The sequence below is a fragment of the Rhamphochromis sp. 'chilingali' genome (genome assembly GCF_963969265.1).
Source record: "Rhamphochromis sp. 'chilingali' genome assembly, chromosome: 19".
In the NCBI taxonomy this organism is placed as follows: domain Eukaryota; kingdom Metazoa; phylum Chordata; class Actinopteri; order Cichliformes; family Cichlidae; genus Rhamphochromis; species Rhamphochromis sp. 'chilingali'.
Window position 1 is genome coordinate 17822478 of NC_137946.1, and position 16301 is coordinate 17838778.

At 38.8% G+C, this 16301-nt stretch overlaps 1 protein-coding gene and 1 long non-coding RNA gene across 2 annotated transcripts; both read right to left on the reverse strand.

Annotated features, from left to right (window-relative positions):
* Positions 1-5156: 5156 nt before the first annotated feature.
* On the reverse strand, positions 5157-9093 carry LOC308387388. The gene is made up of 3 exons (XR_013969937.1): positions 8949-9093; positions 6604-8036; positions 5157-5537 (listed from the first exon to the last, which is right to left on the reverse strand). It is a non-coding gene; the product is annotated as an uncharacterized lncRNA (long non-coding RNA).
* A 468-nt stretch (positions 9094-9561) lies between these two features.
* Positions 9562-12559, reverse strand: LOC308387136 (UDP-glucuronosyltransferase 2A2-like; the record flags this gene model as incomplete). Its single annotated transcript, XM_080867033.1, has 3 exons — positions 9562-10146; positions 10799-11512; positions 12233-12559. 3 exons carry the CDS (start codon positions 12557-12559, stop codon positions 9562-9564), a joined length of 1626 nt encoding a protein of 541 aa, XP_080723159.1.
* Between the last annotated feature and the right edge of the window lie 3742 nt (positions 12560-16301).

The window sequence follows — 16301 nt, forward strand, 5'->3', positions numbered from 1 at the left end:
CTGGGCTCTGTACGCATTCGCCATGTTGGTGTACACCTGGTCCAACGTTCTATCTCCTCTGGTAGCACACTTCACATTACGGTGGAAATTGTGAAGTACAGATTTCAGGTCCGCGTGGTTAAAATCCCCAGCCGCAATAAAGACACTGTCCGGGTGTGCTACCAGGCTGTTATTGATGCTGCTGCTCAATTGTGCTAACGCTAGCTTAGCATTAGCATCTGGTGGAATGTAAACAGCGCAGATGTAAACGGCAGAAAATTCCCGAGGGAGATAGAATGGACGGCACTTTAACACCAACAGTTCTACCTCTGTACTGCACAGTTTTTCCGTTACCGTGACGTTCGTGCACCAAAGGTTGTTAATATAGATGCACAGCCCCCCGCCAGTCTTCTTACCCGAGTCCGCAGACCTGTCGGCTCAATAGGCGGTGCGGCCTGCTAGATCGATAGCCGCATCGGGAATGGCGCTGTCCAGCCAGGTTTCAGTGAAAATCATGCACGAACAGTTATTAAAAGTCCGTCGAGTGACGATCTGCAGTCGTATTTCATCCAGTTTGTAACGGATTGAACGGGCGTTGGAGAGGAATATGATCGGGAGTGGTGGTTTAAACGGACTAGTCTTTAGCCGTGCCCACAGGCCTCCCCGCTTGCCTCTCTTCTGCCTCCGCTCGCAACGTCTCCTCCTGCGGCTTGCTGTTGCGGGTAGCCCCGGGGGTTGCTTAACGATCTCCGGGGGAATGAGATACTCGGATGTTAGTTGAAGAACTCCACGGCTTAGTTGTAGTAGATCATCTCTGTTGTATTGAAGTAACCCCAGACTGTGTGAAATAATACACAGTACCACCAAAAGTGCAAAAGTGTAGGAGCTCCGGGCCGCTGCGTCTGTGCGCGCCGCCATCTTGGTTTGTGGATGTTACATGTTACATATGACTAGGTACATATGTCTATATTGAGGTAATAGACATTACCCATGGATTTTGGATGTTTTGAAATCATTCATTATTAGCATTTCCCATAAGTGGGCAAATTTGGATTAGAGGTTGAAGGCTGATTTATGTCATCACTTCAAAAATAGTTTCCTTAGCATAAACAAGAGTACTCAGAGAGTGCAACTCCCCCCTAAGGGCAAGGGCTATACTGAAACTGTGATGTTTTAGAATGTTGTTATGACAACATGCTGACGTCAGCCTGCTTTTATAACAATTTCCGGATGCCAAACCTATAACCTATGACCTTGAAGCATTACATAATAATTTTTTATCTTTACACATACAAGTGGAGGAGAATTCCCTGAAATCATTGGCTTTTATAAGCCGTTACAACATCAGATTTTAAGATATATTCATGCAGCATGCAATTTTGCAAAGCTTTGTGCTGTAATTGTAACACTGTCGGGCTTCGTATTGAAAAAAATTACACTTGTGTGTACAGCTTTCTCTGTCCCCTTTCATGAGATATATTACTCTATATGGTTTCTAGAAGTTTTTTTCAAGGTCAACTTTAACCTTGGCAGCTAACAATGAGGATCAAGGAAAAATGCGAACCGACTTTGACCCGATGTTCACCTAAATTAAATCAACTCAAGTTGTTATTGGTATCTACTGTTGCATAAAATTAGAACATCGTATCTTGAAAATTGTAGACACTGTATTTGCAGAAGAACAATACGGGTGCAATGCATAGACATAATGCTAAGCAACAGACTTTCATTCACTACAACAGCAAACGGCAAAAACGCGATGGAGTGATTCACTCCAGTGACTCCAGTCTACAGTCGTGAGGGCTAGGAGGCATTAATCAGCTACAGGCCCTCTGTTGGGACACCTTTCAATCAAAGCTGCTATATTCCTAACTCCAGTATCCAGATGGATGAGTTATAAAAAGAAATAAAATCCAAATAAGGGGGGCCACAATTTTTTTGGCATTTCATGTTGGCCTGGTTTTTCAGGAACTGTTCCAGTGCGAGCTGGAGGTTTTTCAGATCCAGAGGTTTCTTAAAAGGGAGGCCTCACAATTTCTACCTGTATATGTTGCTGGAGAAATTGAAACTAGATTAGCATTTTTTTCACATTTTCATTTTATTAGAATGGTATTAACTTTATTTGCCATTGTTGCACACTGTGTAATCTGCAACTGTTTTATTTAGTTGTATTTATTGGTTTAGCCTGTATCACCATCCATCCATTTTCTTCCACTTATCCAATTCAGGGTTGGCCGAAGCCTGCCCCCACCTGTAATAGGACAAGAGGTGGGATACAAACCTGAGTCACATTCACACCTAAAGAATCACCCACTAACATGCATGTCTTTATACTTTGAGAGGAAGCCAGTGCACCCTGAGAGACCCGAAACTGGGGTAGGTCTAGCATGGAAACTGCACACAGAAGGGTGCCAGGTAGGCAGCAGGTTTGAACCCAGGACCTTCTTACTGTGAGACATAATATACCACCCTGCCTGTATCCCCATGTCATTAAAATACTGAAGAAACAATTGCATAAATTCCTTGTCTTTACTTCTTGATTACACAGTAGGTTAGGGGGCTCCGTTTTTCTGTATTTCTATTTGGCTAGTGAGCAAATGTAACTTGACACAGGCCTTAATTTGTGTTTTGTTTTTCATTTGATCAGAAAAAGTGGAAATCCCCTCTATCCCTTTATATGACAGTTTCATTGGGTAGATCTGCGATTATTTCTTTTTCTCTCATACCTCAGCTGACTTTGAGTTACGTCAATTACTCGTTGATGTAACTCACTGAAATAATCAGTTGTGATACAACCTTCTCTATTTGGCTAATATGTTACAACTCTCAGAAAGCTGTGGTCATAATTGCTGATTATTTCAAGGCATCTGTTTTTGAACTGTTTAGGTAACAGTAATGGTTTTAATTAGCGCTGTCAGCGTTAATCTCGTTAAACGAGATAACGAGACGAGAGATTAACGCTGACAGCACTAGTATTAATACACACTATTTTCTAAAATTATGGATTTTTTCCATCATCATCTTTTTAGGGGGTTTTCTGCACTGGTATTGATTTTAAATAAGAGGATAATGTAAGTTGAATTGATAAATAAAAAGAATAACAAACAGTGCATACCAGCTCTCCAGGTCTTTCATAAAAATTGTGTCACGGGTTGCCGGGGCAAGCGTGTGAATTAGTTAGGACCCAGGAAGCGGCAGCTCTGGTGCAAGTGAGTTTATTAAACAGCGGTGGATACAACAGGGATGACGCGGGTGAAACATGAAACTAAGAAAACCTAAACTGGAAAACTAACAGAACTAAACAGAAACCAAGATGCAGGGAGGTACGGGGAAATACACAGAAAGACGGACGGAGAGACGCAGACAAACCAGCAACGAGGACGAGGTAACACACACTATGGCTGTGTCCCAATTCAGGGTCTGCACGCATTAAGGACGCATTTTAAGTGCGATTACGTCACCGCCACGCGACGATGGCTGTCCCAATTCGAAGTGTACTTCAACTGCATACTCCAACTGCGCCGTCGAGTTCCCCAAATATCAAGCGTGGTCCGGTGCACGCTTCGTGGTCCCATATATCCCACAATTCATAGCGCGGTGGTGGGTGTGGATCATTTTGCCGCAAAATACGGCAGAAGGGACCGGCCGAAGAGTGAACTGTCAAAAGTAAGTACTGAATATGATGTCACTTATTTATGTGCGAATGTTTAATAACGAAGAACATTAAAACGTTACTGTTGGCCACATGTCGGCAAAGTTGTGTGACATTAGTGACGTTTGTACTTGCAGCGTTAACTTGGGTTTAAAGCCTCTACTTCAAAATATATATATAGTCGACCTTAATCTTACAGAGAATGTGATGATTTTGTGGATAATTAAAGTCAGTCATATATCCACAAACACAACAAGCTGAAAGTCAGTGATGCTGCTCGGTTTGCAGTCCTGAATATCACGGCACAAGCAGGATCCACTGCACTGTTAATGTTAGCTATGTTATATTGCTGCCTCTGTTCGGTGGTGTTGAGCCAAACGGACTTTAACGTGTGTTTGAACGAGCTGACGGTTCACTCGTTAAGCTGAAAGAAAGATGCTTTAATCACAGGAGTCACCCATGTGTCCACTGTACCATCTGGGAATTCTTCTTGTTTAGCACTCGTAATAACACACACACTAAATCCTCCTTCTTTTGTGCTGTTTTGTAGCAGTGTGTGCACCTGAGACTGTCACCTGTCTGTCTGTCCTGCACTCTCTCTCTCTTTTTCTTTCTCTCTGATTGTGTAATAAAAGTATGAACATGTATTTATAAGTTACACTTGTGTTTGAATCCTGCAGCTTATCACACATTTGATTTCCATGTGTGACAACTGCAAGTGTGTCTGTCCAGAGTGAGGACAGACTGAGGGACCCACTGCTGCACATCATCTGTGAGGCTTTGCACCCCTGATGATCCACAAGGACAAACTCAGCAGTGTGTGAGGAAGAGGAGGAGTAAGAGCCAGCAGCAGCTGACAGATGGAGAGAATAGACAGACTGTTCCCTGTTTGTAAAGGACTGCTAGAAAAGTTTAAAATAACTAATTGTCTGTCCTGAATCAGTCTTATTAGGTTATGTTCAAATCATTTTATCATTCCAGTGTTTTCAGTGTGGGAGAAAGTACTCAGGGCCTTCAAGTTACACACTATGAAAGGCAGCAACAAGTGTAATATTCAGAAACCTAAAGTATGTATCAGCAGCAGAATGGAGCTAAAAATAAATGTTTGTTCCACTTCTATGAAGCTTTGAGTATTTTGGATTAGTAGCACTGCTGTGTTTGTTGCATCATATTGCTGTAATTGTTTATATGTTTTATATATTCTGAGCTAAGTTGATCTATAGTGTTACATCATATTCTATAAGGATGTTATGTGTTTGTAGACTTTCTGCCCAGTTTGACCCATTTAGCAGAAGCCAGCCTGTTTAAGGCTCTGATATCTATTCTGTATGACTTAAAGCAGTTATGACATGGTCTGATTTTCTCACCCAATAAAGGAATATTTCATATATCAGTCTACTCTTCATTCTATCAGACAGTTATCACAGCTCGCACATTTTTTTTTTTTTTTGTTTTTACACATATATGTAAGCATTGAGCCAAATGTAATAATGCCAACATACTGAAGGAACAACATTTGTCTCATATATAATACATATATAATACACACTGTCAAAGATACTTGAGTGTCTTTGAGTGAAGATTTAAGGTGATAGGACATAAATAGCTGCAACTTGAATCTTTACTGAAGCTCAGTATTTGACACAGAGTTCACTCACATGTGCTGTACCAGTGTACCTGCACATGTAATGTGACAATAGAAGTGATTTGATTTGAGTTCAAACTCATTGCTGTAATAACTAATAATGATTAATATAATAACTATAATATTGGCCATATCATATTTACACTGACTCTAGTCTCATGAACAACATTAACTATTTGTTATTTACTAGCTAATCTTAAATGACTGTTCAGTACAGAAATGAAGCCCAATAATCATGTTTTACAGTCCTGTGGTCTCAGCCTCAGATTAGAGCTGGGCGATATATCGAGTTTTTAAAACATATCGATATATTTTTATACGAGATATAAGATGTGACAATATCCTTTATATCGATATAGTCTATGTTACGTTATAATTATAGTTGTGGAGCCGCAAGTTTGCCTCTCTTTCGCCCACTTTTGTCTCTACGCAACGTTACTCCGCCTCGCCTTCACTGAAGACAACTCCCCCTCCTCCCCCATCGCTTCACGTGCAGGCAGCGACAAGACGGACACGGCAAATCTCCGTTAACGAGTTACTGCGCATCGCCCCATGCGTGGGGCTGGACGGCGTCAACGTGCTAACGAGCTAAACATGCTAACGAGCTAACAGCGCTAACCCTAAAATCCTTTCATTCTCTCAAAAGTTGATAGCGCGCCTTATGTATGAATTCTGGTTGTGCTTGATGGCCGCGAACCGATTTTATGTGGTACACGGCGCTCAGCAATCTGTCAAAAATGTTTGAGTACGACTTTGGTAAGCTACGGAGCTGCACCGCTTAATAGATTGTCGGCGCATTACGGCTACTGAGGAGCTTCGCGGAGTGATACGTACTGTGCATCAACGTAATATTACCGTATTGTGTGTGTATAAGGACCATAAATGGCACCTGTAAGAGAGGTGGTTATGAAGCGGATTTCAAACTCCAGGCTATCAGTCACACAGTAAAACTTGGGAACAGAGCAGCTGTGAAATCTGTCTTTGTTATTACGCTCAGCGTCTTTTAGTTTACATTTTGACTGCACAATTGTGAGCTCTTTGTTTAGCACAAAAACAACCTTGTTTTCTTTTATTTATGGAGCATTATTATTTAATGAATTCTCATAATTTAATTTTGAGTAATTTTTCATGTACATCTGTGCTGTATGTTAATAAAAGTGCCTGTGTGACATCTGGGACACAGCTTTGACTAAGAACTCTCTTTTTGTTCTTACTTTATGGCTTAAAAAAAAAAAAAAAAAAAAAAAAATCGAGATATATATCTTATATCGCCATCCAGCTAAAAAATATCGAGATATGAATTTTGGGTCATATCGCCCAGCCCTACCTCAGATACTTATTAAATCACACAAAGCTCATGTAGAAACAAACAAACGAACAAAATATGTTCTCCTTCATTTCTGTCAACCACACGTTTCCAGCTATCATGGTTGCTAGGCAACCTGGGCAGCGCGACGGAGGCTAGACTGTCCCATTTCACAAGCCTCACACTTCCGGCCTCAGCGGTCTTTGAGTACGCGGCCCTTGAAGACCGTTGAGGCTGCGTACTTTAAGGCTGCAGACCCTAAATTGGGATACAGCCCCTGAAATACACACACCAGGAATCAAGGGATGGGAAACAGGAGGGGAACACACCTGGAAGACATCACAGCTGACGAGGCAGGGGCAACGTAAACAGAACACACTGACATAAGACAGACCTTCAACGTAAAACAGGAAACACAGACTCAGAGACGCGGACTAAACACAGAGACCTACTACACTAAGGGGATACACAAGCAGGGAAACACCAAACAGAGGGAACACAACAATCATAATACAAAAACTATCAAAAGTAAAAGTACACAACCAAAAACACTGGGTCACCAACCCAGGACCATGACAAATTGGCTTTTACGGCATCCTGGCAGAATGAGTTACATGTGTTCTTGGTTTGTAATCAACTTGCCAGTTCTCACAATTTGATGTAATACAGGAGTCCTAAAGGAAACAATAAACTGTCTTTGATACTTAGACAACAAGTTACACAGAGGTGTTACATTACTTGCATTCATATCAAGTAGCTTTAATTATTTCATATTTGCAGGACTCTCAGGGCATCGTGTTCAGATCTTTTAATTGTTCCCAGAATAACATCCCAGTGTGCTGAAAGTGCTTTCAGTTATTGTGATCCTGTACTTTGGAACAACCTGCCTGCAGACATGAGATCAATTACATATGTTTTAATGCCATCTTCCTCCATGTAGAGTAAATGAGATTTGTGTTATATAAATAAAATTGTCATTGTTATTATCATTACTAAAGACATTGCCAGTGTAACGCGGTTAAAGGACCAGGGCGCCTGACTGCAGCTTCATAGACAATGAGCTATCAAAATTCATTTCGACTATGGAGCCTGAGTGTGTGAATAAAACACAGGAAGCCAAAGTAGAGCTCAAAATATATATATTATGTTTGTTATGAGAAATGTATAGACGGATGTACAAAATAATAACCAAAATATGCATATATATCACAAACAAAAATAATGTTGACAATACAAAACAGCTTATTAGGTTCCAAAAGGAGGTGGGATGAGGTGTAGTCCAGTATGAGATTTAGTTCAGTTCCATGGACCTGTGATAGGTCATGTGTCAACAGTTTAATTCAGTCCATAGGTTTACGATTCCTACCGCAACGTAGCGGTGGTCGGGTGGCTCGCCATCTCGTGCTGATCAGGGCTGATCGCGGGAGAAAAAAAAAAAAAAAAAAAAACCTGACCTAAACAAGGTCAAAAACATAAATTATCATTCACCGAAGAAAATGAAACAGCATTCTACTGCTGTGACAAAATAAATACATAAATAACAAAGACAAGTAACTAATGCCATGTTTCATACAACAATCAATAAACCATCATCTCTTATAATGAATTTCATTCAAAATACTATTATGGAAAAACATTCTCATGGGTCCCATCAAAGTATATCAGCAATAAAGCTAATAAACATTATCCAAAGTTAATCAAATATATTTACAAAACTCATTTAACCACATATTTCTAATTTGTGTTGTACAGTTATTTCATTTTCAACTTTAATTTATATATTTTATCTTATTCTTTCCCAGTTAAATTTACCCTTCCATTCTAATTTGTGTTGTACAGTTATTTCATTTTTAACCTTAATTTATATTTTATTCCTTCCTAGTTAAATATACCCTTTTTAATTTTTCATATTTATTTCCAATCTTATTCATAGCCTTTTCCTTTTTTGTTTTCTTTAGGTCACGAGCAGTTGTCCAAGCATTTCACTACATATCGTACTGTGCATGACTGTGTACGTGACAAATAAAATTTGAATTTGAGGTGTTGCGCAACAGATTCAATAATCTCAATGGAATTTAACTCAATGCAAAATCTTAAAGGCCGTTTTGGCATTTCATCAGAAAAGTAACAAAAAACATTCAAAGCAGACAAAACTGCAAAAATCAAATCACTCGCTCAACTCTAGATACGTTAAGTCAACATTCGGCCATAATGGAATAAACAAAAACCACAATATTCAATAAATAAAACTAGTAATTGCACTTACTGTCGCTAGCCTAGCATTAGCTTACCGGCGTTTTAGCATGTGCGATGGCGGCTCCGCATTTTCATTAATTGTGACAAAACAAAACAAACAAATAACTCACCGTTGAGTCGATTGTGAGGTGGTGTAAAGATGAATGAATCGGCCGGGTTATTGTACGCTGCCAACTGGTATGTAGTGTAAAATTTGTCGATATCGGACAAGTACGCCAACCACAGGGACAACAGCAGCCAGAGGAGCAGGAAACACGCAGTTGCTTGACCCGGAACTTATGCAGGTTCATTCCCGCCACAATAAAGGGATTGGCGGAAGTGGGGTCAGAAGTTTAGCAGTCTTGGGATCAGACTGCTAAAGTTACCAGACATTATTTTTAGTAAAAACACTAAAACTATTTTTTAAATGTTAAATTTTTTTTATTTATAGAGCACTTTATGAGAAAAGAACAAAATAAAATGTGATTTGGTCATTGTCTAACAGTCAGAGACTGATATTTTGGCATTAAAAATCACAGGATCTTGATTTTTAATGTATCATTAAATCTATATTTAATCACCAAATGTATATTTGACAATTCACTTAGTAAAAAACAACTGTCAAGTCATTTGTACCATATAAAAATTTGAGATAAGAATGGCTATATATATGTTTTTCTATAAAAACAGTGCTTTACATAACTCACTTTAGACTACAGTATTTCTAAACAAATATGGCCTTAATTAGCTTTGTTTAGCTTTTGCTTTTCTTCTTCTTCGGCAGCACAGAAATCTAACAAGAGCCACAATAGAATAGAGCAGAGCAGTGACCACAGACAGCAATATGAACAGTACATCTAAACAGTAGTAAGAGTACCAGGGCATCTTATAAGCCTCTGTACGCAGGTGACGAGCCCCTTTGTGGCGCATCACATATTCTACCCAGAAGACTGCCTTCTCCATGGGTGTTATTGGCTGATCTCTGTGCAAACGTGACATTCGTTGCATGTTCTGCCTGTAGCTCTCTTGATGGAGCAGTTGTTGAAGGACTTGCTCAAAACTGTGGCCATTAACATCAGACAGGTGGATGATCTTTCCAGCTCCTCTCTCCTGCAGTCGCAGAAGGTTGTCATACTGGTCGAAGAACAAGGGTATGCCAAGCACAGGGACCCCATAGTAAATGGCCTCCTGGACACCATTAGTTCCTCCATGAGCTACAAAGACTTTGGTCTGTGGATGACCCAGAAGATCTTTCTGTGGCATCCAGTCGACCATTAAAGTGTTGTTTCCCAGTGTAGAGGGACGGTTTCCTTTGTGCCTCCATATCACCTGGTTAGAAAACAAAAAAATAAAGACCATTAGTATGTAAGTACCCCTGAAACAGACAGTAATGATAAAAGCTTTTGTTTCTGGAAAGAACTTACTGACTTGTGAGTAGTCTTTGTGTGGTTTTCCTGTTTTATTTTTAAAGTATTGCTTTACATGTCATTTCCACTCCTTTGTTTGTCTGCCCTCTCTTCACAGTTCACCTGCTGGACTTGTCCTTAGTTGTTTTTTTAGACTTTGTGCTTATTTGGATTTACCCTTAAATGAACTCTCCTACTTACTTCATATACTCTTCAACTGCCATGTTTTTTCAGTTGTTCCTCCCTTTTTGTTATTAAAAATGTTTAAGTTCAACAAACCTTTGGTTCTTTCTCCCTACCTCTCAGTCTAAAGACTTTCTGTCTATCTTAAATTATAAAGATTTACACTACCTCTGGGTCAGACAGAAAGACAGCTGAAATTATATTGTTATATGATTATAATTGTTTCATTATTCTGCTTCAGTTAGGCAGTTATTTGTAACGCTATTAAGTACCTACAACTTTCAGATTATAAATTGTATTTACAATAATTTAGCTGATTGAAAATTAATGCAACACCTATAATGAACGTAACGTATCAGCTTTAAAATTGTAAATTATAGGGGCTCTCTCACCTTCTGAGGCATCTTGGCAAACACGCTGGCGATTTCATCTGCAATCTCTTTGGGCAAAGCATCAACTAAGGTTCCCAGAGTCATGATGATCACTCCATGCTGCCCAGCACTCTGAACAAACTCCTCCAGCTCTGCTGGCAGAGGCTGAGCTGGTTTGCACTGAAATCCTCCTATATAGACAACATTTGGCATAGTGGGGCGAGGGAACTCGAACACAAAATCTGACCTGAACAGCCAAATGTCTGCTTCCTGAAGAAGTGAGATGATGTCACATCCACCCTCAATATACTTATCACACATCTCATCATAGACTGGGCCCACCAAGAATTTCTGCTGGAACAGCGTAATGCCATGGAATAATATGTTTTTGATCCTCTGGATGAAATTCATTTTGTCTGTTAAGCCGGATCCTGGCACCGGGATGTAAGAGAGGGGTGAGGGAGCTAACACAAAGTGGCCTTCTCCACTGGTGATCCAGCGTACGTTGAGCACTAAGGGAAGCTTGAGATATTTGGCTAGAATGACCCCTGGGGCCATAGCTGGATCAGTTAGAACCAGATCATACTGGGAATCTCTTAATCTTTTGACCATAGTTTGATCATTCAAAATATGTTTGGCCATCTCAGATATCAGCACGTGAGCCTTATGAATCATAGAAAGGAAATCCTTGGTGAGTTTGAGGAAAGTCAGCAGTGAAGTCCCTTCTCTCTGTGCCTAAAAATAGTTAGAAAAAAACGTGTTATTCATAAATAAATCCATCCATCCATTTTCTGACACTTATTCAGGTCTGGGGCAGCGGTCTAAACAGAAATCCACTGACATCCCTCTCCCCAACCACCTTATCCAGCAGCAAAGAGATACAGGGTCCAGTCAAATGGTCATTTTCCATTATGGAGGTTCCTAAGTGAAGTCACACAAAGTATCTGCAGGGCAGCCATAGTAAGGGAGGGTGCTTCAGCACTTTTATTTATTATCTCCTTTACCATAAAACTCACTGAATTGAGGTAATATTGTTCCTCAGTTCTGATATTTATCACTCACCATTCATAAAACTATAAACACAACTGTGGTGCAGATCATGTAGATGTTTATTTACAGTGCGTTTTGCATATTATGCTATTCACACAAAGAATTTTCCACTCCTTCCTTCCCTCACTTGTGAACAAGATCCCAACATACTTTAACTTCTCCTCTTAGGCCAGCAACTTGTTCATGGAGTTAGCACATGCAACATTCCCTAACCTGAAGGTGCAGCGAAGCAACCCTCTCACCCACTGGGGAAAACTAGAAAGTGGAGGCACTGAGCAGGAAATACAAATCTTGGTGGGAATTCAAAGCTCTTGGGATCAGACTGCTAAAGCTTCCACCTTTGACCGCTGCCCGACTCACAATGCATCACACCGAAATAAATACATTAAATCCATAGTCACATACCCTCATATGCTCTTGAAGGTACACCTCGAAGAAGTTGTCTACATCTTCACCCAAATCAATTGTAATGGATGTGTAAATATCAGACTTCTCAGGGATAAATAAGGTGTTTGCGGCCCTGATCACAGTGAGGCTGTGACCCCTGGCATGAAGTTCTTCTAGAACGATCTTCATATTGATCCAGTGGCTGCCATCTACAGGGAAAACTAGGACGTTTCCTCCATTGCAATGTTGTGTTAATGAAATGAGGCAAACAGTGAGTATAACAAACAACCCCCACCCACGATGTGAAGCCATGGTTCCTATAATGTCAGAAGGAGACAGGGTCATATCAGTCAATGTACCACGTATAAGATATATATGACAAGTAAAGGTTAAAAAGTTTGACTAAATATATATACAGTACAATTCAAGATTATTTTATACATTTGTAAACAGTAGAAACTTTCAACAACTGTCAACAGGAGAAGGAAGATGTGTCTGAAATGAACTTACCCACAGTAAAAAGAGGCAACAGTAGTCCTGCTTGCCCAGGGACTTGCCCAGGGACTACCAATGCATCATTCCTTACATATGGGTTCAAACTCCAGTGTTATACAAGAGCAGTTCTTTCTCTGGTAAATTAGTTACCTGTGACACGTGACAAGTCACTTTTTTTAAATTTAATTTAGTGATATCAGAGAACTGATACTGTTTCACTGTGAGCACCTTTGTGACTGTCGCTGTTACATAAGTACAATGCTTATAGCAGACTAACGTGTCAAAAAAGACAAACTGACAAACTGATAATAAATACATAAGCTATCATGCTCTTATGGAATGTATTTAGTTTCCTCAGGGATTTGACCTAGAGGTTATTTGACCATATTTGAACATTAAATCTAGTTGAAAGGCCTGACATTCCTCTTACGATCCACTTAGGATCAGTCAAAGAAAGAATTTAGAACCTTTACTAAAACCTTGATGTTTCAAGCTACACTACTTTAAAAAGTATAATTAGGTATTGTCCAGTGGCGTAAATGACACAAGTAAAAGTACTTAATACATAAAAATGAGTTGTGTAACCATCAAGAATATTATTAGATTTTAATATGTATTTTATGTACACTGTATTTTCTTATTTTTATACGAATTAAGGCTTCTAAAAAAAGAAAGAGCAAATACCAAGAAGTAAAGGGGAAACAATCAAAGTTGCCTCCTATTGATCATTTGTCACAAGACCTTTTAAATATGTTAATATTTATAAGAAAATACATGCCCAGTAATCACTCTGAAGGACTATTTTATGTGTCTTACATGACTGTCCACGGAGCTGTGCCTGTAGATTGCAGTAAAGTTAGTAAACTTTGAAATCGTAGGGCGTCAGCTACAGGTCCTTAATGGCTGCTCATTACATCCAAAAAAGCAGGGGAAGCGCTTTAAAATTATACTTCATAATAGCTGCACCGATCATGGCTTTGTGTAAGCTAATCATTAGTGCCTCTACGATTTGCAGATAGATTTTCAAGACAGAGTGCAAACTTGTGAGTTAATTTTCATAATACCGTTTCACTTGGTGAACCCACTCTTGCTGCTTTGGTTTTACATGCCAGAGAAAAACAACCATCTCAATTTCCTCAGGAAGGAAAAAAATGCAGGTATTACTGATGTCTCTGCTGGGTCCTAACACCTGCGGCTTTCTAGTCCCTTTTGGATTTCATTCAGGACTTTTACAGAATAAAAATTATGCTTGGCAGGTGAACAGTGAGAGTGGTTTGTCGTATGTTTAGTTTAAAACAATGAAAGTTTAACAGACTCAGTGAGAAGATTTATTTTGGATTTTTTTTTTAATTATCTTGAGATAATTGTTTGAGAGACATATGTGCTCATGAGGTTTAAAACATTAGCAAGCTGACTGATTGCAACAGAATTACTTTGAAATTCAAGGGAATTTAAGACATCCCTGGCACTGGTCCATATTAGCAGGCAAGATGACACACAGCATGAACATCTCTAAATGCTTCTTAAAAAAAACTATTTGTTTAATGTGTTTGCTCTTTATAGAAACACTATCACCAGTAATTTAAGGGCGGTTTTTGCCTGCCTCAAGTTGCAGTGTATAACAATTACTTTGTAAAATCCAGCTGCTACACTTCTACAGTAAAACTGTAACATTTAAACAGAATGAAACCTACCAGAGCTTAACTTTAGTCCGGTTATCTGTATGGCACATTCGTGTCTGGCATTTGTAAGAAAGTAAATTCACTGACAATTACTGGAACTTATTGTGAGTTGCGGTGACTTTAAATCTGGATAGATTATCTGTTTAAACCTACTGCTTTAACCCTGTTAACCCTTTCTGCCTGAACGGGTATTATGGTTTATCAGCCACTAACACTGACACGTGATGACTCCTCCCATACTGCTTACTTCTTCTCTGTATTTTCTTCCTGGTTTTGTGTAAAACACATAAGGAGTGGTAGAGGTCTAGAGGTGCCACACCTGTACAGGGTTTGGTGTGCCGGTCTTTTTTCTTTCTTTTCTCACCAGCAACAGGAGATCATTTAGTTTCAGGGTTTTAAATGCCTTGTTTACCTTTTTTATGCATACACATTGACATACTTGCATTAATGATATACTCATTTTAAATTTCTCAAATAAAATGTTGGTTGCTTCAGTTCAAAGTGATCTAATTGTTTAAGATGTTACAGATACTAAGAATGACTGCAGTAAATGGGAAATTAAAGTTTCCAAAGAATTATAAACTAAAGAATAAGGACGATTTTGAGAAGTGCTATGATGTTAAAAAGGATCACCACTGAAACCCTAACTTTCATAGATAATATTGTTCAGGAGGTAGTGTATTTTCACAAATAACTGTAGCAGATACATTGTAGCATATTCTAAAAACAATTACCCTATTTTTTGGTTTTTTATTCAAATTTGAAATCTATTTCTTTGTATTTATTGATAAAATTTGTGACTTTATAGTGTTTTGGCTTACACGTTTGCCTAACAATCAAATGACTCATGTTTCCAGGATGAGACACAAATCCCCTTTTGGGTTGTACCAGGAAGAGCATCAACTGACATACCGCTCAGTACAGAATTTTCCTGTGTTTGAAAAGTACCTTTTTGTCCATCAACAACCTGTCTATAACAAGATAGATTGAATTTTCAGGTCACCCCTGTAGTCTGTGAATGTTCTTTCTGGCAGGCCCTCCCCAACATAACTCTCCTGATACGGAGCTGTTCATCTGTCCTGCTGTCCAGCTGCATTTCCTAGCTTTGGGCACAGGCCTGCCACTTCTCTTTGGATTTTTCCTGTTTCTTGCCCCAAGACTCAATGATGGGACCTCTTTTATTTTCATTTTAATAGAAAAAGCAATATTGGTTAAATTTCCTTTCTATTTGCGTAAATGCATCTTCTATACTTTGCAGTTGTCTCAAACAGCATTCTCTTATTTTGCACCTTATTTTGAAACTACAGAGCACACTATAGCTAAATGCTTTTTTCTCCATGGGAGAGTCCAGAGGTCTCATTAAGACTTCTGTAAGTGAAGAGTGCAATAAGTTGGATGTTTGTTAGGCTAACTCTGATTTGTTTTATTTGGTTTTATTAGTTTTGATGTTGAATAAAGATTTAATAAATTAATAAAAAATGTAAAAAACTTCCAGTAGAGTGTTTACATGAGTATAAGTCATTCAATATAATTTTAAAAGGCATTCCTGATCAAATATGATGGATAGCTATATATAGACCCTTATAAAGATTATTAGATTTTTTGTCAATGGTTTAAAATGTCAAGATTTTACTTAGCAGTTTTCTTAAAAAGTGGGTCCAATTGACTTTTCTTTGTATTTTTTTATATGTATTTTTTGTAGCAAAATCAAAGTATCACGTTCTTAAGAAAATGTATTTTTATATGTATTTGTAACTTTGTAAACTACTGTTTTGCATTTTAGTGAAAATACAAGGTAATACAAGATTTTTTTTCTCATTTTAAAATGGGTCTCATTTAGCTTTGTTTACTTGTTTTTCTTTCTTACTTTTCTACAAAACAGAAATTTGAAAATAACAAAAATAGAGAGG